Genomic DNA, 25393 nt, shown 5'->3' with positions numbered 1-25393 from the left:
CGCCTGTTTCGCTAGATGACCCGAGAGCCACGCTTGGCCTTGCCAAGGGCCCCTGAGTCCATGTGCTTGCTGTATTTTTCAGTTCTGATCAGTAGCCCTCTTTTTTAATTCTTCCCCATCTTCTTCAGACCTTCTTTAAGGCTTAGTCCTCTTTCTTTCTTCTTCCCCATCTTTGTCAGACCTTTTTTAAGGCTGAATTGGCCGTTCAGCATAAGACTCCTCTTTTTATCACATTGTTCAACAGCAGTATAGAAGAATGTTCTAGTTACTTATGTAGAAGTTATTTTTATTTTCATGGTGGGATCTTCTACAGACAACAATAAGTGTGGGCTTCATTTGCTTCGGCCCCAGATCAGCAGTTGGTGTGTGTTCCACCCATGTACTCCATTCTTTCCTTTCTAGAAGATCCAACACTTGGTTTCAAACGTCTGTTGTTTGAAAGAGATCATCCTGGCAAGGGTCATAGTGCTGCTGTGTGAATCCACCGGTGATCCTTCTCTTGTGTCACCCTCTGGAGTCCAAGCTCCCCATCTCTTTGATGCCTTCGAGCTCCTGGGGGAGCAACAGATGCAGGGCTGCTCCTTGACACACGTCCTTATGCTGCCTGGACCGTGAGGCTGCCCAGGGCAGATTCTTACACTAGTCTGGAACATTGGCTCCAAAAGCTGCTTTTTTAATCTTAACGAAACAAACAAATGAAAAGAATCTGTACATATTTCTAGTTTTCTACCTTCTGATGCTTTTCTTTCTTTTGAGACCGGTCGAAGGCTTTTTATAGAGATATTTTGGTACTAAACCTGTGCAGACGTTGATTGAGTTTGGTCTGCAGACTGAAGTGCCAATTCAGGGCTATTAGTAATGACTCTTGAACATTATTGTTATATTTCATAGCTCGTTAATTTTGGGTTTACATTTACAAACCTGAGCCATGAATCTCCCAATTTACTCTTACGGCAGTCCAGCCTTGTTCTCTTTTGTCTTTTTTCTATACCAGACTTCCTTGCAACCTTTCGCTTGGATGGCAAACCAGTGTCTGACTCTTTCTATAAAATTTTGTAAACAGTGACTTAGTTTTTCTACATGAAGGAGATACTTCATTTCCCATTCTTCGTCAGCACCTTGTCAGCTTTCTTTTAATCCTGTTGACAGTTTTCCGATACCTGATTTATTGCAGAGTAAGAACCACAGTCCCTACTTAACCATCGCTTTCTCTGATGGAAACAGGGAGTTTTTGCGTAAGCCAGAATTGTACCTCTGACACTACATGGAATATTTGTGCACTGACATCTATCGATGGCAACTGTAGAGAATTAGCAAGAAACAGGAGTATTTGTCATTTCTTGGTAGTATCTGCAAGTTTGCAGGCCCTATGTGCATTTCTGTCCTTGCCCTAAATTCTAGGTCACGTCAACATCCACACAATCTCTAAATGTAATGGATCGTTTCCTTTTTAACTTGAAATAATACTTTTTTTTTTTCTGAGAAATCTCATTGTATTGGAACTTTTAAGTATCGCAAATAGAGAAATAAACAAGGAAATCACCTTTATTTGAATGGGAGTGCAAAAAATTCCCCATAAAAGCACTTTGCAACTCTGCCCTCCGAGGAGGAAAATAGTCGGGCAGTTTCTTGGGAGCCAGAGCTTGTTAGCAGAAAAATGGATCAGATTGTAGCTACTCTCATGGTCAACACACAGTGCGGTCAGCAGAGGCTACTGCCACGCCACAGCCTGATACGATCCAAGCACCTTGCGCGCAACTTGGGGGTGTAACGCACTGGGACCTATTTTTTCTCTGGCAGGTTGCTCTAGTGTTAAAGACGGCAGTAGCGAGGCTTGTGTGCCGTTGGGTAACGGTCTGTAGGCTTTCAGCCTGTTTCTGCAGCACCGGTGTGCATTTGGTATAGTGGGGAGCACCTTGGGGTGTGAGAGCAACTGCTGCTCGCCGACATCCAAGGCAGCTCAGAAATAAGCAGAGGAGATGGGATCTGCCTGTGCATTAGGGGGTCCCTCCTCTCTTCGCGGTCCTTTAACTTGCGCAACAGAATAATTTCAAACTGTTACTGACAGTGAGGTGGGTACATCTGCGACTGACCGTGAAATGTTTTGGTGTCTGGAGGGAAGTCAAATTTCTAAGGGCTTTTGTGAATAAGGAACTGCTTTTTATGGATTTACTATAGATTTTATTGTCTGTGATAAATAAGAATGGCCTGATCTAAAACGGAGGTAGGAGGGACAGATTGAGAAAACACAATTTGAAGATTCAAGGTCAAATGGTTTTATTTCTATGAGAAAGTTGATTATTTTACTCTTTAAAAAGTTATGGTTTAGATTTCAAAATTAAATACATTTTAATGGATTCATTTACATATTTTAAAGTAGTATTTTACTTTCTCCTTCTTGTGTTTTTTATTTTTCAGTTGACATAAATGCAAGATACCTTGTCTTGATTATGTAAGGTTTTACTTGGTAATAAATCTACTGATCCTTTATAGCAGACTGTGAATATTGTAAATATCTTGATATGGAAGGGTCGTGTGGGATCAAAGAAGACATTCTTTGTACAAACACTAAAAGGATATGGGAAAGCTCTACAGGTGTTTTGTTTTTTTTTTAGAATTTTATTTAAGAGAAAAACCTCTGAAATCATTTGACCTTTCCAAAATTTTCTGTATATCTGACTTCTCCTGTGACTTGATTATTTTAAGCTATATATATATTAAAAAGTTAGAAGAACTTGACTAGGCAAAAGAGTTTTTGATTGGAAATAGCAACATGTCAAAGTTTTGCTGTCATTACTTCAGGTTTTTCTTTTGGAAATCTGAGTCTGTCCTCATATGCCATGTTTAACTTCTGTGTATTAAAATGTTTTCATTTCTCCTTTTCAGTGTTATCTGTAATATGTTAGTTTATTTTGGATCAGTATTATATTGTAAATATTACGCATTGGTGTATATAAATGATTTTACTAAACTTAAAAGTTACTGGCTGCTTTTGTTTGGTTCCCAAGTCCCCCTAGTACAGGAGGGAGGAAGGACGGCTGTGGCCTGCGTGGCACAGCAGCGCGCTTCTCCTGCCACCCTGCTTCTCCTGCCAGCCCCGGACCTCCATCCCGCCTGCCTTAAAAATGTGAATAAGCACTTTGCTTTGTATTTTGCAGGAGTGCCGTGAGGCTTTGAGATGAAAGAATGACTGACAGGATAAGCTGGATAAAGCCCTAGAAAATCGTGTGCTCTGCCTGGCAACATAGCCTGAAATTGACTCTTTAAAACACTGCTTTCCGTTAGATGGCAGCAGTTACATGCCCAGTGCTACAGGTTAACCCCCCAAGCTCTGTAGGATTTTTCTTGTAGCCATGACTTTGGGCAGTCAGGGAAGGGAGAGATGAGTTGTTCTGTGTTCAGTGCTATTTCCCCTGTCAGGTATAACGGCTCCTCCACTCTGCCAAGCGTGTTCTTTGGGGCAGGAGCTAGGAACCAGTTTCTTTAGGATGATGATCCTTGCAGGGTGCTGTGCTGCTTTGAAGGTGGCTGAAGCGGGAGCACTGCAGGGACTTGTGGCTGGACTGGCAACTTGGGAGACACAGTAAATGAGAAACGGGTTGGCTTTCATTCAGGCTGGCCGTGCACTTTGCCAGGCAGCACTGGGGTGCTTCTCCTCGCCTCTTAGGCAGTCAGCCCTTCTGAACGCAGGCTAGGGCTGTCAAGTATGGCACTTGTATGCTTCCTGGCTCTAGAAGTATTTTTATTATCCTCAAGCATGGCTTGACTGGCTTGTTGACAGTGACCAGATAGACCCTTGTCACATGAGCATTTCAGAACAAAACCGGCACGAAAAGAAGTGGTGGGACAGCTGTGAGTGCCTGTGTGCACCAGGCCATCTTCTTTGTAAGAGTTAACGTCCATCTGCTTGGTACTTTTGGGGAATTAATAGTGCGTTGGATAGTGAGTGGCTATTAGAGCATCCATGGCATTGGGAAGGGGAGTGAGAGAACAATTTCCAAGCATCCTGGGAGTATCCAAGCTCGCAGCCCAAGAAGGCCAATCGTATCCTGGGCTGCATCCAAAGCAGCGTGGCCAGCAGGTCAAGGGAGGTGATTCTGCCCCTCTACTCCGCTCTGGTGAGACCCCACCTGCAGTACTGCATCCAGCTCTGGAGTCCTCAGCATAAGAAAGACATGGACCTGTTGGAGCGGGTCCAGAGGAGGGCCACAAAAATGATCAGGGGGATGGAACACCTCTCCTGTGAAGACAGGCTGAGAGAGTTGGGGTTGTTCAGCCTGGAGAAGAGAAGGCTTTGGGGAGACCTTATTGCAGCCTATCAGTACTTAAAGGGGGCTTATAAAGAAGATGGTGGCAAACTTTTTAGCAGGGCCTGTTGCGACAGGGCAAGGGGGAATGGCTTTAAACTAAAGGGGGGGAGATTTAGACTAGATATAAGGAAGAAGTTTTTTACACTGAGGGTAGTGAAACACTGGCCCAGGTTGCCCAGAGAGGTGGTGGATGCCCCATCCCTGGAAACATTCAAGGTCAGGTTGGACGGGGCTCTGAGCAACCTGATCTAGTTGAAGATGTCCCTGCCCACGGCAGGGAGGGGTTGCACTAGATGACCTTTACAAGGTCCCTTCCAACCCAAACTATTCTATAATTCTGATTTAAGGCAGCCAAACCAGCTGCAAATACTCTATAGAAGTGGCACAAGAAAAGACTCTCCCCTACTCATGGATGGATGTGCGGCCTGAAGAATGCCTCTCCCTTTCCAGCAAGAAAACTCCCCTCAAATAGTTAAAACAGTCAGTGACGTGTTCAGCTGAGTGAGGAGCCCTGCAAGGATATCTGTCAACAGATGGAGAAGGCTCTCACCACTGCAGCTGAAGGTCCCATTAGCAACCAAATCATTGTTTCCCTGGTAATCTGCTATTGCTTTCCACTTATCAGCGCTTAATCCCCTTTTAAACAAATTGCTGTAGCAGTACTGGCTGGGCCAGCAAATGGGGTCAGCCCAAGTTGGGTGCAGCAGGCTCTTAGCAATGAGATAGGGCATATTTAATGTGAAGCTGCTCCCACCTGTGCCGGTGTCGAGGGGGCTGTACCAGTGCCCGCGGTGCAGGTCTCATTCTCCCTGTGGAATGTTTGTGTTCAAAGCAGGGCTGGAGAAACGGTTGCCCCTCGGGCCCTTCTGTTCCAGCCCCAAGAGCAGCTCTCCCCTGGCTTCCCACCCTGTGCCAGTGCTGTCCTGCCGCTGCTTTGCTCCCTTGCAGTTGGACGGCAGGCTGGCTGGCCGGCCCCCGGCATGTCCTACCTCCCTGGCGGACAGGTAGCTGAGGAAGAGCTAAGAAAAGGCACGTTGGATGAAGGGAGCAGCAGGCTGGGTGGGGAGAAGAGGGCAGACCCTGAGGGATGATGTCCTGGTGGTGAGAAAGGATCTTTGCTGCTGAGTTAAAGGCAGTTTTTCTGATGCCTCATCATCCACACTTTCCTCTCTTTCCTCCAGCTTGGGAGGCAGTGACCGTGGCTCCAAGCCAGACACAGCCAAGGTGCGTCCCAATGGGCAGAGGGGTTCTCCTCCTTGGACTGGGCCTCTCCTTCCTGCTCCAGGGGCTCCTGCTGCTCTGCACAGACTGCAGCCCCCAGCCCTCTTGGGCCTACGAGATAGTCATTCCAAGGAAACTTGGCCGCAAGGCAGGGAAAGCCAGCCAGGATGAAGTGTTCTATATCGTCAGCATTCAGGGGGTAAATTACACGATTCACCTCAGGCAGAAAGACTTCGTAATAAAAAATTTCCCTGTATTCACTCGTGACTCCCGAGGGGAAATCATGGTCGAACAGCCCCACGTGCCAGCAGATTGCTATTACCATGGCTACATGGAAGGCATCCCGGATTCTGCGGTGACTCTGACTACCTGCTCTGGGCTCAGAGGACTGCTGCAGATTGGAAACTCGAGCTACAGCATCGAGCCCCTGGCAGCTTCTACCGTGGCTGAGCATCTTCTGTTGCAGAGAGAGGAGGCAGTTCCTGGAACAGTGATGTACAAGATGCCCAGTGAAGGTGGACAATTTCCAGGTCCTGGTACAGCAACAGGGCAGTTCCAGCCCCGGAGGCACACGCGGTATTTGGAGCTCCTTGTCGTGGTGGACAAGGAAGGGTTTGACGCCTTTGGCAGAAGTATAACTAATGTGACACTGGAAGTTATTGAAATAATCAATCTGGTGGATGGACTGTTTTATTCTTTCCGCCTTCGTGTTTTGATAACTGCACTAGAGGTTTGGGTGGAGAAGAACCCCATCAGTGTTACCAAAAACATAACCAAGGTCCTTCATAATTTTAATCTTTGGCGGAAGCAGCAAAGCCTTACGTACGCCGTGCATGACGTGGGGTGTCTATTTGCCTCGATGGACTTTGATGGCGGTATGAGAGCATTGCATGCAGGTGGCAAATCCAACTTTGCCAGTGCATGTGATAGAAAACACGCCTCTGCTGTTGTATCGTTTGCAAAACAGCCTTACATGGACACTGCTGTCCATGTCGCTCGTGCGTTAGGGCATGTCCTTGGCATGGAGCACGATGACAGATACTGCAGATGTGGAAACACCTCTAAATGCATCATGAGTGCAGACGGCACAGTGAACTATCAATTCAGCAACTGCAGCAAAAAGCACTATTTTGATTTTATAGCATCAGGGCAAGGATTCTGCCTTAATAACGCCCCAGAATCGGTAATGACGTTTGCAGTGCAGCGCTGTGGGAATGGTGTCCTGGAGGTTGGGGAAGAGTGTGACTGTGGCTCAGAAGCACAGTGTAAATTGGACCTTTGTTGTGACAATACCTGTCAAAAAAAAAAAGGAGCCATTTGCACTTCTGGAGGCTGCTGTAAGAATTGCAAACCTCTTCCAGAAGGAGAAGTGTGTAGGGAGAGTACCAGTCCGTGTGACCTGCCCGAGTACTGCAACGGGACATCTGAGCATTGCCCAGCAGATGTGGCCAAGCAAGATGGGACTGTGTGCGCTGAGGATGGGTACTGTTATTCAGGCAAATGCCAGTCTCGCGCATTACAGTGTATGAGTATCTTTGGCAAGGAAGCAAAGCCTGCTCCACTACCATGTTTCCAGGAGGTGAACATGAAAGGGGATCGGTTTGGCAATTGCTGGGGGGATGGGGCAGATATCAACTTTCAGAAATGTAAGCTAGAAAATGTCCTGTGTGGGAGGGTGCAGTGTACAAACGTTAGACGTCTACCTCAGCTGGAAGATCACACAACCATCATTCAAACCCCGGTGGGCGATACCTGGTGCTGGGGCACAGACTACCACCTGGGCGTGGACATTCTGGATGCTGGAGTCATTAAGGATGGCATGCAGTGCGGTGAGAAGAAGATCTGCATTAATCGGACGTGTGTCCCTGAGGAGAAGTACTTGACATCCCGCTGTTCTGCCACGAGAACATGCGGAGGAAAAGGCATCTGCAACACTAGAGGAAACTGCCACTGTGACAACGGCTGGGCACCTCCCTACTGCCAATTTATTGGCTTTGGAGGAAGCATTGACAGCGGGCCTACACCGGTCACTAAAAAGGGGCTTTTTAGGTTCATCATCAGGATAACCGTAATACCTGTTGCTGTTCTGGCGCTCGCAGCACTTGTCATTGTGCACGTGAGAAAGCTCAGAGTAACCCAAGCATTGAACAGACTTGTTGGATGCCTTTGGTCTAGAGAACCGGCTCCTGAGGAGGATGCGAAGGACCAGGTGGAAAAAGATGGCTCAAAACCAGCTGAGGGTCAAAACTCCCCTGTGTAGGACTTCACGTGGCAGCAGTGGAAAGCTGGATTCAGTCAGTCACCAGGTTCAGACTCCAGCTGCAGTGGACTCATTTAAAATTGATCTAGATGCAAGTGTAGAGTTAGGGGACCTAGTTTTTATTCTGTAGAATAGCAGAATTAAATTGTTTTGCTTGACCTCACTCCGTAGTAGAAAAAAAGTCATTGACAAAAATGACAGGGGCGCTCGGGTTAATTTAAAATCTGCCTGCTGGTTTACACTGACAGGCACAGGCTGAGCAAGGAGGATCCCGGGGTGGCTGAGGCAGAGCCTTTTGCAAGGCAAGAGCAGCGCTCATCTCTCAGCCCAGAGCATGGGGGTCTGCAGCAGCGAGTCCCCCGCTCCACTAATCCCACAGTCCCCAAAGGACACCTGCTCTTCCCTCTGAGCAAAGAAACTTCTGGGTCACAGACCCTCCACTACAGCTCAGAGGAAGGGGTTCAAACTGTCCACGCCACTCTATAGGACTGCCTCCACACCCTATAGCCACCTCCTCTGGAACCAGGGTCCCAGGTGGCGTGCCCACCTTTGAGCCCGTCCTGGGCATACCTGAGCACCTCTGCAGCACCGCAGCCCAGGAACAAACACGAGCTGCTGAAAATATCAGGGGGTGTTAAGCAGGAGACAGGAGGAGGGAAGAAAGGGCTCTGAGGCTTGATTACAGGAGAAAAAGATGTGGAAAGAAGAGGGGGAAAAAAAAATTCATTACTGCTTACGTCAGTGGCCTCTGTGAAAACTACAAAGCTGGCAGGATCATTTGGACAGGAGCTTGCAGGAAGGCTTTGAGCAGGTAAAGAAACCACCAGGCTGAGCTGACAAAAAACCCAGGCTGCTGCGGAGGTGTCTGCAAGCTGGGAGCAGCGGGTGCAGGAACAGCTCTGAAGCAGAACAGGGATGGTGCAAAAAAAGAAAACTTCAGCACTTCCCAAAGAAGCAGATGAATGCTGGGGAGCAGGAGTGCTTTGTGCTGGAAAAGGGAATTTACCCCACTGGAGTGGGCTATTGCTCACCTCCAGGTAGACCTGGTTAATGATAAATTCAGAGCTGCAGACGTTGCTGCCTGCCGGTGCTCACGTGTATCTATGAAATGTGTTTTTCTGTTTATAACAAGCCGTGCCTGACACCCAGCAGGCACAGGCCAGGCGTGCGGGGGTAACCACTGACCCATGAACACCCTGCGGGTGGTGTTTACAGCAGGAGTCTCCAAAGAAAATATTAGAACTTCAGTATACAGGCATATAATTTAGAAATAACTAAATATACATATATTGGGGGTGCACAGTCGGGAAATTTTTATTGATAGGGGTGTGTGATTAAGAAAAATGTCTGGAGCCCGCTGGGTTACAGACTGGTGAAGGAGGTGAGGCGGTGGCCAAGGGGCATCAACATTTGTAGAGTTAATTTGCTGTGGGGAGCGCTATTGTGGTTAATTCTCAAATTCACGATCCACAGGCAATCTTTGGGCAGGGGTCCCCCCCTTGGGGAGGAGGAGGAGGGGGTGGTGAGGATGCATGGCTCCCCAGATCTCACTGAGTGGCAGGGGAGCGGCCGTGAAGATCAACCGCAGCTCCCTGGCCGTGACGGCCACCCCACAGTGCCCCGGTGAGGGAAGCACAGCGGGGATAGGTGCCCTTCATCCCTGTCACCCCACAGGAGTACCCATGGCCCCCGTGCCACGGCCTCGCTCCACCCGGCCCTGTGTCACAGCCGGCAGACAGGGGCGGCAGTGCTTCCAGAACCTTCTCAAGGGGCACTGAGGGGAACAGCCGCACCTCGGGGCAGCAGGGTGGCACACACCTTTGCTGGGTCCCGTGCCAGCCCTGAGGGGACAGCTCCAGCACGGCCACTGCCTGAGCACCTCATGGGGAGAGGGTCAAGATGTCCGTGCGAGGGTTGGCAGGACCCTCCCCAAGGTGTCTTACCACCATTTTGAAGGCGTTGGCGATGAGATGGCTCCAGGTGTGTCATGGCGGCCGGGGGAAAGCCCCGCTCCTCAGGCTGGGAGTCTGGGCAGTGTTGGTGGCATGTCTCCTTCCCGGGGTGGGCAGCCATCATCCACCACCGGGCTACGCTGTCCATGAGATAGTCCGTCCGAGGAAACTGGCCCCCAGGGCGGGAAAAGCTGTGGAGGAAGAAGTGTCCTACATCCTCAGGGTGGAGGGGGAGAACCGCATCATCCACCTCACGCAGAAGAGAGGACTTCTGGTGAAAAACCTGCCGGTCATCACATACAGCCGCAGGGGGGCAAGAGTGGTGGAGCAGCCCCATGTCCCCAAGGAGTGCTTCTACCTGGGCTATGTGGAAGGCAGCCCCGGCTCCCTCGCCACGCTGAGCACCTGCTCGGGTCTGCGGGGGCAGCTGGAAATCGGGAACCTGAGCTACGGCATTGAACCTGTGCCGGGGTCCTTCACCTTCCAGCACCTTCTCTACCGGCGAGAGAAGACCCAGAACAAGCCATTGATGTGCGGACTGACGGATGAGGTGATCCAAAACCAGCCGGGTGGGATGGCAGCTAAAACAGCCTTAGGAAAGCATGACTTGTCTCAGAGACTGAAGCACACCATGTACGTTGAGATATTTGTCGTGGTGGACCACTATCTGTTTTCCTTCCAAGGGAGCAATGAGACCTCTGTGATGCTTCTGGTTACAGATACGATCAATTTATCTGAAACATACTACTATCCTCTGAACATTCGCATCTGCCTGATTGGGCTGGAGATCTGGACGTACAGGAACTTCATCAAGTACAGCCAGGATATAAAAGAAGTTCTTAAAAATTTTAACGACTGGGGAAATAGGGATCTTTCTCAGAGGATGAAATACGACATTGCACATTTATTTACTTACATGGACTTTGGACTAATTGTTGGGCTGGCGTATGTAGGTAGCATCTGCCACCCCGGTTATCAATCAGGTGTTGTCTCACATATACGGAGAGATTTCATAACCTTTTCAATTATTTTTACTCATGAGCTGGGTCACAACCTGGGGATGGAGCACGACAAAAAGGAGTGTGTGTGCGGAGAAGCCACCAAGTGCTACATGACGGGAGACTCGCTCGACGGTGCCAAGGCTTTCAGCAACTGCAGCCGGCAGAGCTATTTAGACCTGATCGGCAGAGGGGATGGCGACTGCTTGCACAACATCCCAGAGCCCCACAGACTCTTCTATTTTAAGCATTGTGGCAACAAGGTGATCGATGAGGGAGAGCAATGTGACTGTGGGGGGCCACAGGACTGCCGAGGCAATCCCTGCTGTCACCAAAACTGCAGGCTGAAGCCAGGGGCCGTCTGCTCCGTCGGGCAATGCTGTCAGAAATGCCACTTTCGTGCTGCAGGACACAAGTGCAGGTCAGAGGCGGACGAGTGCGACTTGCCTGAATATTGCAATGGGACTTCTGAGTGGTGCCCGGAGGATTTGCATGTGCACGACGGGACGCCATGCAGTGATGACGGCTACTGCTACCGCGGGAAATGCGCAACCTATGACAACCTGTGCCGAAAAGTCTTTGGGAAGGAAGCTCGGGGTGCTCCAGAAAGCTGCTTCAAAAAGCAGAACATAAAAGGGGATCGATTTGGCAACTGTGGCGGCGATGGGACCAAAGTTGCTTTTGTGGGATGTAAACCCCAAAACGCTCTGTGTGGAAGGCTGCAGTGTGCCAATGTGAAGAGGATACCCATTCTGGAGGGGTCTGAAACCATCATTCAGATGCCAGGGCCTGAGGATTGGTGCTGGGGCACAGCCTACCATGCCAGTATCGATACGCCTGATATCGGAGGAGGGCTTGATGGCACCAGATGTGGGCCAAAAAAGATCTGTATTAACAAGACATGCACAGATGCCATGGTCAGGACAAAGTGCAATGGGAATGTTTTGTGCAGGGGGAAAGGGGTTTGCAACAACCTCAAACACTGCCACTGTGAAGCTGGCTGGGCTCCTCCAGACTGCCAGTTCCACGGCCTGGGCGGGAGTGTGGACAGCGGCCCTCCACCACCTCTCATGATGTCCATGGTGGAGGTTGTCCAAAATAAAGTGTTTGGGGCAGTAATTGGGATCACAGTTCCCATTGCCCTTGTTCTGATTGCTCTCTTCATTGCTGTAACCAAATACAGAAAGGCAATAGCTGCGTTTTTCAGTACGAGTTTAGCCACCGAGAGAAGTGAGACTCCTGCAGATGAGGAGCCGAGTATGGAAGAAGAAGAAGATGTTTAAAAAAAAATTAAAGCAGTGGGAAACCCACCAGCTGAGGTTTGGAAAGCACTACAATCCCCGTGGGTATGCCCCTGAAGCTGGACAGCTAGTTCCAGGAGATTTTCCACAAGGTGATTTACATGACGTAACTGTGTAAACTGTATGGAAGTTAATTACACAAAACTTGAGTATTTCCTCTTCTTGTGTTACCTACTATGTAAAGAAATTTGGGTTGGACCCAAAAAGTGAAGCTGTTAGAAAATAGAGTGTAAAAGTTAGAGAGTTGTTTTCAATGCAGCTAAAGATCTGTTTTATTATTTTGTATAGAACGGTAGGACCTTAGTAAATAATTCACTTGAGACTCTAGAAGAGTATAGACAGATTCATGCAAAGTCCTGCTCACCTGGTTCAGGAAAGATGCTCCACCGGGTCGAAGAAGCTTATTTTTCTGAGTATTGTAGCTGAGCAGGAGTTGGCATGAAGAACAGAAGGGAAATGTGCAAAAAGTCGAGGCACGGAAGTGAGCACTGGTTTTTTTATGCTACTTCGCAATTTTTCATTCCTTGCAGTTGGCTATTAGTATGGTACATGTTCTTATTTTTATAGTGAATTAAAAGTCAGAGATTGAAAAATATTCACCTTTGCTTTACTGTTAATTTGTAATGGCAAATACTTAGAGAAGTAAAACATCCTTTGACCACCTGCCCTCAAAGGAGCTGTACCAGATCTCTGAGCTGTTACATATAATTTGCTGCATTTCTAGAGATATTTCCATAAGGAGAAAGTCTGTACTAAAGATTTACCATGTTTAAAGAATCCATTTACAATCCATACAAACCTGTTAAATAAATAACTATCATCTTCACTAAAAGTGTCTCTGACAGCTCTGCTCAGGCTCCTCCAGCACTACAGCTAGCTTTCCTGCTGGCGAGACAGTTCGCAGCAGACAGCCTGATACCGGGTCTGGCTGACATGGCTAAAACACGACAAGGTCTCGTTAGGATGCTGCCTGTTCTCCTTTGACGCAGGGATTCATCAGAGGAGGGTGGACGTGGACCCCTCTGTGTCCGGCGGGCTGGCGGGGAGCGTGCTGGCATAGAACTTCTTCTGGGAGCGCAAGAGAGGAGTCTGAGTGTCAACGTCCCTGCAGGCGTTGCGTTTGAGGGAGAGGAAGACGTGCTGTGTCCAGCCGTACACGATGCAATTCAGAAGCCCCTGGGAAGCTGCTGTCAGAGCCTGGGAGAGACCACAGGGGAGATCAGGGCTCTCTTGTCAGCCAGCACTGCACAGCACTCCACCGCTCCCTACCAGGCTGTCAAACCTGGCACGTTACGCCAAGCCTCCCACTTCCAGCATGATTTTTATCTATCTGCATCCCCACGTGACATAGGAATCTCACGGTTATTTTAATAATCTTTGCTAAATGCTGCCTCGGGCACATCAAGCAGCTGGACAAGTGTCGTGGAGGAATTGCATTTGGAGACTTTCACAGAAAGGGAATAAACTAACTGATTTCTGGGGTCCCTTCTAGTCCTATTTTCTACAATTTCCACGGTGCTGTGCTTTTGGTTACTGAGACCTTTTCAAGCCTGTGAAAAACATAAAACAACTAACAAAGATCTTTGCCAACAAAAAGCATAAATCAATCAGACTTACGATCTTTGTGGCTACGAACATGCTTTGTCTAGCAGAGATTAGAAACAGGCAAACACTCATTTCTCTGTTGAAGCAGAGAAGGCAAAACACAGGAGGTTGCAGAGGAAGACATTTACCTGTAGAATTAGAAGAGCCATGTAGATTTTGCTGTTTGTTGACACTGTCAGCTTCAGTATTCCAAGGAGTACAGCTGTGAAAAGGGATGGACAAGAGGGCGTTGCTTTAACCCCACCTCCTTGGAATTTCATTGCCAGGCACTATGTCTTAGGAGAATGTTGTGAAAATAACTCAGCGCTCTGCTAACCTGGGGCCCAGCAGCAGAAAAATGCGATGGGGTAAAAAACCACTCGTTGTTCCACCATTTTAATCATGGCCCACTGCTGATCCCCCAGGAATCCTGTGGAGTTTACGAACCTTTTGTACAAACCTCGGGCTTGACTGAGTATAACCTGAAAAAGAACAAGCATACATCGTCGTTGGTATTTTGTGCACATGCTCCGATCTGGCTTGTTCATCTAGGACAGAGTATCCCATGTTTTTTTTAGCCAAAACCTCATTTCAATCTATCAAACCTTTTCAAGCAACAGTGTGCTCCCTGGGGGAGAGCAGTTGCTTTGTACATGATCTTTTCTGAACTGAAGACTCCGAATTGATTTGGGCTTTTGTTGACCCATGCAGTAGGTGATCTCTGCTGCCATGCTCTGAGCCTTCTCTACCTGCTAAATCCTTTTTGGGATGGGTTGACAGAACACAGGACTCCAGATGGATTTATATGGTGGCACAATGATATTTTCTCTCCCCGACCACCCCTTCGAAAAGGGAAGCGGCACCACACAATTCTTCCCCTGATATTGCCTGGCCGCTGGTACCACCCAAGCAAAAGATGAAAAAGGGCAAATCTTCTCACACTGATCATCTGGGTGCAACGGCTAGCGTGCAAGGACTATATTTCTTACCAGAATTGCTACGAAGCTGATCAGAAAGGAAATGAGGAAGACCCCAATGCCATAGAAATGCATCGCATGGCAAACAGAGCCACTCAGGGTTTGCGGCTCGCTGGTGGGCATGGCTATTTCCGTGTGCATCAAGAGACATCTGTGGGGAGAAAAGGAAGAGCCTGAGCTCCTGCTGTGACTCGTAAGCAGTGGGGCTGCTTCAGAGAGACGCGTGAAGCTTACCCATGCTTCTGGCTGAAGTTCTGGTAGCAATTACTGCTGTTGCCCAGGCAAAACACAGGCACCATGAGAAGGAAAGGGATCAGGCTAAGAGGAGAAAGGACAACAGCACAGTTACTAGTTATTGCACTGCACTGCTCCCATCCCCAGCCAAACACTACTTGGTTTTTCTCCTGTCACTATAGAGGACTTAAAAATTGTTTTTATTGACACTGCTCTGGAAGAGTATTTTATCCCCTTTACTGACTTCTGCACTTTCATTCATGCAGGCAATACATTGGTAAAGGGAGCACTTTCTGAAAAACTACATATAGCTAATATAGTTTTATTTATATATATATATAACTAACCCGGTTGGAGAAAGGCCCTTACATCGCACTTTCTGAAAAACTACATATAGCTAATATAGTGATAGTTATATATATATATATATAAAACTAACCCGGTTGGAGAAAGGCCCTTACATCCAAAACCTCTTACTCTGAGTTTGTTGGGTCACTCTGCTGTTAGTGATGAGCTTTACAGGTGTTAGTAAAACTTGCTTCAAAATAAGTAGGAAGCAGAGATCAGCACACTACAGTTTACCAAAACCACATCATTTTGCCAGAGAGAATTAAATCTTACCTAGATGAGATAGTTGCTATTCGGCCAATGCAACTGGCATATTCTACAACCTGCAAAATCCAAAGAGCTTAATTAAATGATCATTTCCGTACAGCCACTGGCTCACAGGAACCAGCTCCCAGGGAGCACTTCAGCAGCTGAGGGTTCTTCAAATGCTGATTGATCCCCAGACCGAGCACAAATGTTTGTTTCCACTTTCCACTGAATCAACACCGCCGAGTTCAGTCTGTGCTGATTCGCAACAGGAACAACCGATGCTTCCACCCGCTTACTGCCTTGTTCTCCTTCAAGACTAGAGGATTTGAGAAGGGAACTTGGAACTGGACAAGGAGCAGACACTTGATGAGCTCTGTGGTGTAACTTACTCATTTTTTGTACTGCTTATTCACTTAACCTGGCCCTGTTCCTCAAAAACTTTATGTTCTGGTGAAGAAATGCAGGCAATTTGGAGTGTCCTGCTACCTGCTTACCAGGAAATGTTCTTTGGCAGCTGGCATCCACACACCAGCTACGACAATACAACGCGGGCACAGCTGTAGTGGTGAGGAATTATGGTAGGTGTTGTGGTTTGAATGGGAGTCCAGCAAGAAGGAAACCAGTCCCACAAATGGATCCAAACCCTATGGACAAGAGCCCTTGAAATATAGACTGATCTGCCCAGCCTGCTGCTCCCAAACCGACAGATGGAATATCTGGGATACAAAGTTTGCTGTGCACAGCAAATGTCTGGGGAAGAAAAAGGCTATATACGGAAATGGGGCTCATGGGTTCAATGGGAAGAGCTGCATAAGGAAGCTGTCATCTGGCAGCAATACATCAGGAGCGACACACCGGTTACAGCGATGGTGGTGCCCCACTGTTTAGCCAGGCGTGAGGAATGAAACAACTGCAAGGAGAGATTTTGGTCATGCGGTACGTGAAGTGTTTGTTTAGCCTGCAACGCAGAGAGTATTTTTCTGAGTACTATGTCCTTGTTCTTGGTTCCCAGCGATTGCACTGGTTCCCCAAAGGGCTTTTGTAAAGGCCAGCGATGATGAAATGAGGACTGGCCACTGTTCACAGAGCCAACTGGTCCTTTTATCACTAGCTCACTTCCGTCACACCTCCTATCTCAAACTCTTACAATACTTACTGACACTCTCGAACGCTGTATGACACCTGGGAAGGACAGAAATTGTCAGTCCTCAGTTCCAGGCTGTCCAGGCACCCCCTGCTTTCCTGTCCCCTCTGCCATGCACTGGCAGAAGGCAGTGACAGCAACAAACCAGCTACTCAGCTGGTGCAAATTGCTGTTCTTCTAACTACAGAAGAACTTCACCAATACCCAGTCCTGAGCTTTTTCTGCTCTGAGGTGTATGCTGCCATTGGCCTTTGCCTGCTTTGGTCTTGCAAGCCTAATCTTTCACTGAGATCCTACAGCAGACCTAGCTGTAACCCTGCTGACATCAGTGGGCAAGATATGTCAATTCATACAGCCGTGGGGCAGAAGGGCCTTCAAAGTCCTTGTGGTGAGATATACCGTTATGTATGCACCTCCTAAACCCCACCACAACCCCACAGGTAGACCTTGGTACCCAACAGTTGTTGCATGTCAGTCCTACTCACCTGGGGGGGCATCCTGTGAAGGTTCTGATTGTATTTCATCTTCAGGTCCATGTACAGATGCCAGGTGTAGTTGATAGTGTATAGAAAAGAGGCCACGTAGAATATCTGAGATATACAGACAGTATTTCAGTCCTATAATAATAGTTCCTGTAGCACTTTTAGTTCATCGCTGAGGAACCCAAAGCCCATGGGCCAGAGGCAGGATGCTAAACAGCATAGTGGACTGCCAAATATGAGGGTCCCTGCACAGCCCCTGTGCTCATGTCTACTGGGTTGCAGTGGGACACCGACTGGGAAGAGCCCGGTAGAGGAGGGGTTCCCACCTTAGACTGCACAAAGGCAGCTTCACTTTGGCCCCAAACCAGGGACAGGAGAACTAATGACAGCAGACTGTCTTAAAAATACAAATCTTTGTGACTTGGCTCATTTTTTGGCCCAAATCCTGGCAACAAAGGGTTCAAAAGCACTTTGACCCTCTCTATGCTACATCCATTAGGAAACACAAGACAGATTGCTTCTCACATAATGAGCTCACTACACAGTGAATTCACGGAAACAGAAAACAATAGTATATTTAGAGAGGAACGTGGGGGCAGAGAATATCTGCACTAAGCCTGAGTTAACATCCCAAGAGCCCATTTCCCTCCATGGGAAAAAGGAGGAAAGAAAAGATACAGAACACTGTTTCCCACAGAGAGTTTCACAGCCCTTGATTCCAGCTTGAGATGAGACCAAATATCTGAAATTTCCCGTAAAAACCCCCAAATCTTTCTTGAATTTGTTTCTGAATCCATGGATGCAGTCAAGTATAAATAGTGCTGCCTAATCAGACTATATATATGCGTGTGCTGTGTTTGTTACAGGAAACACATGCTTCAGTGGCAAAGGCAAAGAGGAAGGGCTGGACAAATGAATTTTTCTGTGGATTTGCTATCCTTTGCCAAAGAAGCAAGGAGCACAGGTTTGCCGCCCTGGTATCATCTAAGTCCAGGAAAGTAGTCACTAAATAAACTTGGTCTCCTTCACTGAGATTGCAAACACTCTTGGCTGATTCAAAAGGCTGAGTCCAAGGGGCTGCTACATTGCAGTAGGAACATTACAGCGACTTTCCAGCTCATTAGATGAGGTTTAATGAGGGTTTGTTGCCCTTCTTCAATTACTTCCAGGAAAGGTCATCAAAACAGTCCACAAAGATCGTTCTCTTGCACTTCAAAATGCTTTAGAGAGGCTCACAAAATGTCAGCACTGCCTTCTTTTTTGGAAGAGGGAACCAAAAGCCACTTGTGAAGTTGCCAGCAGAAAGCGAGGGAAGTTCTGCTCTCCTGAGCCCCAGCTTCGGGGCTGTGGACAGCCCTGCAGTGCTCACCATGAGGAGATAAAGCAGGGGCTGGGAGACATGAGAGTGCCTCATTATAACACTTCTGTGTGTCCCCATTGTGCTCACCAGCGTGAGCGGAGCCTGCCAGGACATTATTAGGCCACTGGAACTGAACTGGAAGAATGTCGGGGAATTGTGCAATTATAACCACAATCTCTATTCTGGAATTTATTATTGTAACGCAAAGGCAAGGCAGGGAGGAGGAGAGAACAAAGTCAAGGGACAGCAGAAGGGAGCAGTATTTACATATAATATCAACCAAGAGTCTGGGGCTGAAACAGGGAAAGTCCAAGAAACAAAGCAATCTCCTCCTTTACGACACGGTATGGATGTTAGGGGAGTTCCATCCGCTGCAACGTCAGCCCTTGGTGATAAAGTGATGGTAAACAGGCTGAATAAGGCAAAATATTGTCCTGCTCCTAAGGCAATCCCTTGAGACAACCACTTCACATGGACTGTGGTGTGAGTGTCTCCAAGGGCTGCCATCTGCAAACACCACTGCCTAGCAGTCCTGAGCCTGTCCTCACCCTTGCCGTTCAGTGCATTTTACATCTTCTAGCTGTTTGTGTGCAAAGAAGCCACGTGTGTTTATGAGACACCCAGGAATGCAACCCTTGCGAGATTTCTCTGCTCAGCATGGGCATAATAGGGCCAGGAGACATTTACTCATTTCATTCGGTTACAGATCACTTATGCTCTACAGAAACTGCTGGTTAAACCTGTTACTGGCTCCTACTTATGCACAAGGTGTTCCCACCATGCAAGGGCATTACTGGGTGTTTGGTAAGGAGGTGTCCTGCACTGTGTCACGTGCACCGTGCAGGCACGGTTGCTATGGCAAGTGCTCCGTTTGTTTTAATTTCTCCCAGAGCAAACAGCAGCGACAGCTCTTGCCAGACACAAGCTGGCTCTGCCACCCCCCAGTCCTCCTGCCGGAGGTGGTCTGCTGCTGGCATGCAGGAGAGGAGCCCAGGAACCCTATGGCCGAGGTCGGGATGTGGCAGGCACCCTGCACACCCCACCACAGCGCCCTGACTATCCACTGTGGGGCTGAGGCAAAGGCAAGTCCTGCAAGGACTCGCCCAAGGCCAGCTCTGCCCACCCACGCTGCCTTTCCCAGCGTGGAAGTAAAGCTCCCAACTGGCCCCCATCCTTTGCTGGTGTCCCTGAGAAGCATGGCCACAGGCTGGAAAAGCAAGGGCAGAAAAGAGCCAGAAATGCATGGGAGCATAGCATGCTCCCAGTGTCTCCGCTGAGAAATGGTGGCTTATTGTCTATATCCAACCTACTTCTCCTCTAGCAGTGCAGCCTGTCTTCCCCAGGCCATGAAAAGATCACACCAGCATTTAGAACTGTCCCCCAGGCAAAGCTGCAAGGGAAACAGCTCAGAAACACCCTCAGTCCCACATGCTCCTTCCACCTTTCGGCTCTGAAAAGCCTCTCCCAAGCTCTTCTCATTTTCCCCTGTACCATCATCTAAAAAACATCTTTGATATTGTTCTGCATCATTCCCAAGTGGCCAAGTTACCCACACCCCACTGCTTCCTCTCCCGACGTGAACATATTGCGGTGCTTCCACAGCGGCACAGGAGAGCTAGAGAAACCAGAGATAAGCCGGGAGTGGAACAGCTGCTCTCGCCATCATGAGTATTATGGTTTTGCCCACAAGAACAGCTGTTGAAACAACCCTGGGTGGCAGGCACCCATCCCCAGACACACAACAGCATGAACGCTTCCATACCGCGCACACAGCTACTTCCCTGCCCTCTCCAAGGTACATGGAGAGCCTCTCCAGCTTCAGATGCTGCTGCTCAGTGAAGATGTTTCAGTTCCCATCTGTGGGTACCATCATGCTCCCAGGGAGCTGTCCGACCCCACACAACACACAACAAGGCTCCCGACAGCCACTTGCTCTTCCCAGTCATGGTTTTGTGGGTCCTTTAAAAGGAAACTGTTAAGCCCAGAGATCACCGCTTGTGAACCACCGCTCTGGCCCAAGCTTGGCTGTATCCTGCAGAGTTTTTTGAGAGCAGTGATTTGCAAAGCCTAATGGTGAAATGGGAACTCGGTGAGACAAAAGCAAACTGTCAGGAAAATGGTATTTCCCTCACTCCACTCCAATTAGTCTCCAGCACACGGAATCAGCTGGAAAGCAGCCGAATCGCTGGGGCACGAGGCTAGCCTGCGCTGACGGAGCAGCCCCTGAGCATCCTTGGGACTGTTTGAGAGAGGATAGGGCCAGGTCAGCAAAAGCAGGGCTGTTTATATGAGTAATGTTGTAAGTCCGAGCTCAAGCGAATCGCAGGATGTGTCTGTTCCTGCCCGGGATGGAGGAAGCACGAAGAGGAATAGAAAAGCTGCCGTGTGAGAGGCACAGAGATCATCGCTGGCACGGGTCCAACAGGAAATAGATTAAGACCCGTCTACTCACTTTACACAAGCAACCCAAACGCAGCAACCACAAAATCCCATGCTCTCTTTGCCTTCCTCGTTGCCTCTCACAAACCAGATGTACCTAAACCCAAGCATCGTTATCTCCATTTTACACACAGGGTGAAGAGATCTGATGAGTCAGGGCCACACGGGGAGTCTCTGCCAAAGCCTGCCTAGAAACAGTCCCCCACAGCCATGCTCTGATCACCAGCGAGGCTAATTAAGGCAATGGGTGCATGAATGGTGATGCCAAGGCTACTCACTTGTCCTGTCGCTTGCAGGTTATAGCAGATGAGATCCTGCTTGGAGGTTGGTGTACTATAGAGAAGCGCCCCAGTGAGCCAGCACATGCCCAGAAATAGGTCAGAGAGGCTCAGGTAGAAAAGTGGACGAACCTGAGAAAAGTGAAATTAGTCAGCAGGTCTGGGTGATGGTCACAACACTCCCGTGACCACCTACAGCAGCAGCTTTACCCCCTCGTCTAGATATGCTTTCGTCCCCAAGCTCTTCTGGTAGGGTAGCTCTCCTTGCACACAAAAGCCATGCTGATTCTTGCTCTCAGGAGTTGTTTCAATGCAGATACCCCGCTCTAATCATCCTTTCTGGCACTAGCAATGCCCCAGGATCCAAAAGCAGCACCAAATCTTACAGAAAATATTTCCAAGCTCCAGAATGTTACAGTTTTGCAGAATGGGACACATTGGCAGGGAGAAGCGATACTATTTGTTAAATCAACTGATAGAGAAATCAAACTTTTGGTAAACACAAACCCTTCTTCAGGTCTGAAATAACTTGAAACAGACATTTTTCCTTTGTGTTTCACGTCATTTCAGTTGGTGACTAAGGCTGAATCTATTTTACATGCAAGATTAATTTTCACTATGAGAGCCACTAGTCTCTCTGCTGCACACTGCATCTTGCTGGAACAGAGTCGCGTCTCCTCTAATGGCAGTTTCCAGCCCATTTCCAGTTTGCATGCACTGGCCAAAAGGACTGTAAACACTGTAGGAAAACATTTGTGCAAAATTCTGGCCAACATTGTCGTTGTTAGTGGGAGAGCAGACACTCTGGAAAAGGAGCCTAATTATCTAGATTCTTAATTGCAGTCTTTGGTACCTAATTTTCAGCATCCTGGAGAGAAAACGATGGCATTTTTTTTCCCCTACAGGAAATGATAATGCTAAACGCAGCATGGAAACATTTCAGGAGGCCTTGATTTCAAGACTTCTTTCATGGAACTGAGCTTTTGGTGAGATTTGCCTCAATATTGTCCTTGAAGTAAATGTTTGCCACCCATCGTGTTGTGTGATACTTTTCTTGTTCCCATGAGCAACGAGAAAGAGCTTAGTAAGACTGGTAAGTGGTAAGGTAGATCTGATTGAACCAGATCTGTCCTTATGCCATAGTTTGAGGGAGATCTGTCTGGTGTCTTCCTGGGCCGCCCACTGCCATGCAGCAGCACGGCAGGTCCTCTGCCTTCTGCAGGATTTCTATCCTCCAACATCCTTGTCCCTTCAGTTCCGTATTTGTACCATCCAACCCAGCAACACGGTAAATCAAACTGCTGTTGCTAGTTAAGCATCTGGAGCTAGTCTGCACGTCATTGCATTTACGAATGCCTTTTTTAACCAGGTTTTTCCTTGCTGGTGCAGAATTGAAGCCCTGGCAGGCGGTCATAGGCATGACAGGCTGGGGACATCGTCCAGTTTGCGAGCACGGCAGGTGAAAACCAAGCAGCTCTGAAATAAGCAAAGAAGCAACTTTTGCAATCGAACACGTGACCCCTTTCTCTAGCAACAAGTGTCCTTGGAGCGAGGCACCGCTGTTTGGTTGAGGAGCTATTTTGGCACAGACCTAAACAAAGAAGTAGGTGACATAGTGGTAAGTGAAAGGCAGCGTGGCTCTTCCTTGCAAAAGGGAAAAGAAAAAAACAAAACAAATGGTATTTATAAAATAGAGGAAGAGAATGTAAAGACGTAATGATTCAGATGAGCTGCCAGGCTGGAGCATACATGTTGATTTAGCTCGCTCTGGCCATTGCCCAGGGACATCTGCCTGCACAGAACCTGTTGACATAACAGAGGAAATTCTTTGTTCGTTGCTTGCCATCATCTCTTCTGAATGATTTAGCTCAGGCTGAAGACTTTTATTCACCCATAGAGACAGAAAACAAGCTTCAAGAATGCAATATTTGATTTCCTAGGCTGGGAGCAGGAGGGGAAGTGTTTATAACATTGTTCTCCTCCCAGCCTCCAAAGCTGTTTAAACATAGACATTTTACTCTGGAGCCTCATGACTTGGGGAATAAGCTGTCTGTGGCAAGCTTTGATGTGTATCTCTTCCAGCCCCTTTGTTTACAAATTTCCACTTAAGACCAGAAACATGGGGACAAGGCGATGGGGAAGTTACTGAAGATTTTGCTGCTTTTGAAACACCAGCAACGGGTCTCCCCTGGCAGGAGAACACGAGCCTGGAAGCCGGATGCAGACAAGTCCCTCCAGCTGGTATCCATCCCTCCTATCCGGATTTGCAGAAATAATCTGAGAAGAAACATCTGGAATTGCTTGAGCAGGAAGGGTCCATCTGTGACCCAGAGCCATGTGTGGTTCACAAGCAGCTAGAGTGCAGCTCCCAAGCCACAGCCACATCATATGACTAATAGCACAAGGGCTCCTGAGCAATGCAGACTTCTTGCCATGGAAGTAAACGGGCCGAGGCTGCTGAGTCACACCGGGACATCTGCCAAACCCAGCTCCGTATCATACCAGAGTGGAGGACCCCAGAAGAGAACCACGTCTGGAGCTCTCCAGGTGCGGGAGATGTGACAAAGGCGGCCTTTGATGCACCTTGTGCAGCACAAGCTCAGGCAGGTTTTCCATCCCAGCACTAAGGTGAAGTCCCAGCCTTCATTCCTCCCCGGGAATGCACGGAGATCTCCGCAGCTCATTCTCGATGTGCTGGGCAGAGCGTTTCCAGGAGGCTGGCTGCCAGGGAGCAAGACTGCCCTGCATGTTCTAAGGGGTGCAAATTTGCCCTGCAAACCTGGACTCATGTTCTCCTCCCCACCCTGCTTCGTCCAACGATGTGTCAGCTGTTAGCTTGACTGCATGCCTTCCTTCTCTGGGGATAACTCACTGCATTCCCTGGAAATCCTGTTCTCTGGGCTGCAGATCAGACCCATGACATACAAAGAACATTGAAGACAAGGGAAGTACAAATACAGCTTTGTTACAACACAGCTGCCAGCTCTACTGTCCTACTGCTCTTAGCCGTAACCTGTTATCTGCGTGGTCCACAGACCGGGCTGCCAGGCGTCTGCAAATCCTGGACAACGAACCCCAGCTTCACACATCAGCTCTGTGCACTGCCTCTGGTAAGTCCTGGACAGACAGAGGGACTGCGTGTGGACAGCAAAAGCCTGGCAGGCTTGGGATGGAGGTCTACGGTTACTGCACATGTGCCAGCCACCTGCTCAGCATGTCTGATATAACCCCAGGCACACGGGGTTCCCTGCACACACGACCTGCATGTCTGATGCACTCGGGATGTGCCAGGCACTGCATTCATGTCAGATCTGCAGTGCACGCGTGGACAGTCCCACCCCGAGGGAAGTTTGCACCCGAGTCCCATTGCTTCAGCATTAGAAATGTTCCTGGCTCCTGTGCGCGGCCAGGGTGAATCTTCCAAAGCGCCATTGCACAGCCCGGCACAATAAACTGCTTTTCAGCCTGGTCTCTTTTTGTCTGAACTTTGCAGCGTCTTTGAGTTGTGTCAGTTTTAGTAGCACACCTGCCTGGAAAAACTACTCAGAAATACCCGAAGACAGACACCTGTAAATACATTTCCTACAGGGGCATCTCCAATTTGCACTTCAGCAGCTTTGCACCCAGCTCCTCAGCCCTCCAGGTGTTTTGCCCCACAAAGGACGACATGCTAACGAATCGCTGTTCCCGGGATGTGTCTGAACGACTGGAGGACTTTCCCGGAGGGGCAGAAAGCGCGGGGCTAAGGACCCTGCTTCTCCCTGTGTGGGTGCAGTTCAAGGTTAGTCCCTTCAGCTCATATCACAGACAAAAGGCCAAACTCTTGGCAAGCCCTTTGCCTCAGCTGTTGAACAAGGTTTAACCACATAAGCCTGAGACCTGCAGTTGCTCCTAGCAGAGTGCCTGACCCACGCGGGTCTTTGCTACATGCGCGACCCATCTGCGAGGTACCAACACCTTGACTTCGGGAAGGAAAAGGAGGCGCAGACCTTACCTCGGGGGACCGCACTGCATTTTGAAAGACGGCGTAGGCAATAATTGAGCTGGAACCTATAACACTGAGAAAATAAAGCACAGGTTGGAACAGGAGTACATCTGCCTCGCTGGGATAAGGGATTGCTCTTTCTCTGGAGAAAATCGTCATTGCAATAGTAACTCCATCCCGGCATCCCGGGGACGCGGGTTTAGCAGCGCGTTGTACCTGAGCACGGCCATGGTGAACTGTATCCACTGGAGAGCCGAGTATACCTGGGGAG

The 25393-nt window shown here is 48.6% G+C and overlaps 3 protein-coding genes across 4 annotated transcripts; 2 read left to right on the top strand and 1 right to left on the bottom strand.

Annotated features, from left to right (window-relative positions):
- The first annotated feature begins 5290 nt into the window (after window positions 1-5290).
- Window positions 5291-7791, top strand: LOC103925707 (disintegrin and metalloproteinase domain-containing protein 9-like). Its single transcript, XM_009334454.1, has 2 exons — window positions 5291-5369; window positions 5618-7791. Exons 1-2 carry the CDS (start codon window positions 5291-5293, stop codon window positions 7789-7791), a joined length of 2253 nt encoding a protein of 750 aa, XP_009332729.1.
- Window positions 7792-9690: 1899 nt separating this feature from the next.
- LOC103925706 (disintegrin and metalloproteinase domain-containing protein 20-like) lies at window positions 9691-12024 on the top strand. The gene has a single exon (XM_009334453.1). It carries the CDS (start codon window positions 9691-9693, stop codon window positions 12022-12024), a length of 2334 nt encoding a protein of 777 aa, XP_009332728.1.
- A 380-nt stretch (window positions 12025-12404) lies between these two features.
- Window positions 12405-25381, bottom strand: TMEM116 (transmembrane protein 116). 2 transcript variants are annotated; one of them, XM_009334407.1, is made up of 10 exons: window positions 25339-25381; window positions 25132-25195; window positions 21138-21269; window positions 17064-17168; window positions 15459-15508; window positions 14838-14921; window positions 14616-14754; window positions 13964-14108; window positions 13776-13849; window positions 12405-13239 (listed from the first exon to the last, which is right to left on the bottom strand). In XM_009334407.1, the coding sequence occupies exons 1-10, from the start codon at window positions 25350-25352 to the stop codon at window positions 13039-13041; spliced, it is 1008 nt and encodes a 335-aa protein (XP_009332682.1). In that variant the 5' UTR covers window positions 25353-25381; the 3' UTR covers window positions 12405-13038. The 2 variants fall into 2 exon arrangements, with proteins under 2 accessions (XP_009332682.1, XP_009332684.1); XM_009334409.1 differs by lacking the exon at window positions 21138-21269.
- Window positions 25382-25393: the final 12 nt, after the last annotated feature.

Source organism: Pygoscelis adeliae, unplaced genomic scaffold, assembly GCF_000699105.1.
Source record: "Pygoscelis adeliae isolate BGI_AS28 unplaced genomic scaffold, ASM69910v1 Scaffold262, whole genome shotgun sequence".
Classification (NCBI taxonomy): domain Eukaryota; kingdom Metazoa; phylum Chordata; class Aves; order Sphenisciformes; family Spheniscidae; genus Pygoscelis; species Pygoscelis adeliae.
Note: the sequence above shows the minus strand (reverse complement) of the source record. Positions and strands in the feature narration are given on the sequence as shown.

What these genes read in the sequence shown, in the direction of transcription:
- TMEM116 (XM_009334407.1), bottom strand. An exon ending in AACTTCAGCCAGAAGCATGG is followed by an intron (nt 14,755 to 14,837) that starts GTAAGCTTCACG and finishes TTCTCCCCACAG; the next exon opens with ATGTCTCTTGATGCACACGG. An exon ending in TCAGCTTCGTAGCAATTCTG is followed by an intron (nt 14,109 to 14,615) that starts GTAAGAAATATA and finishes GTTCTTTTTCAG; the next exon opens with GTTATACTCAGTCAAGCCCG.
- LOC103925707 (XM_009334454.1), top strand. Translation starts at nt 5,291, where the DNA reads ATGTCCTACCTCCCTGGCGGACAGGTAGCTGAGGAAGAGCTAAGAAAA. An exon ending in TGAAGGGAGCAGCAGGCTGG is followed by an intron (nt 5,370 to 5,617) that starts GTGGGGAGAAGA and finishes TGCTCTGCACAG; the next exon opens with ACTGCAGCCCCCAGCCCTCT.
- LOC103925706 (XM_009334453.1), top strand. Translation starts at nt 9,691, where the DNA reads ATGTCCGTGCGAGGGTTGGCAGGACCCTCCCCAAGGTGTCTTACCACC.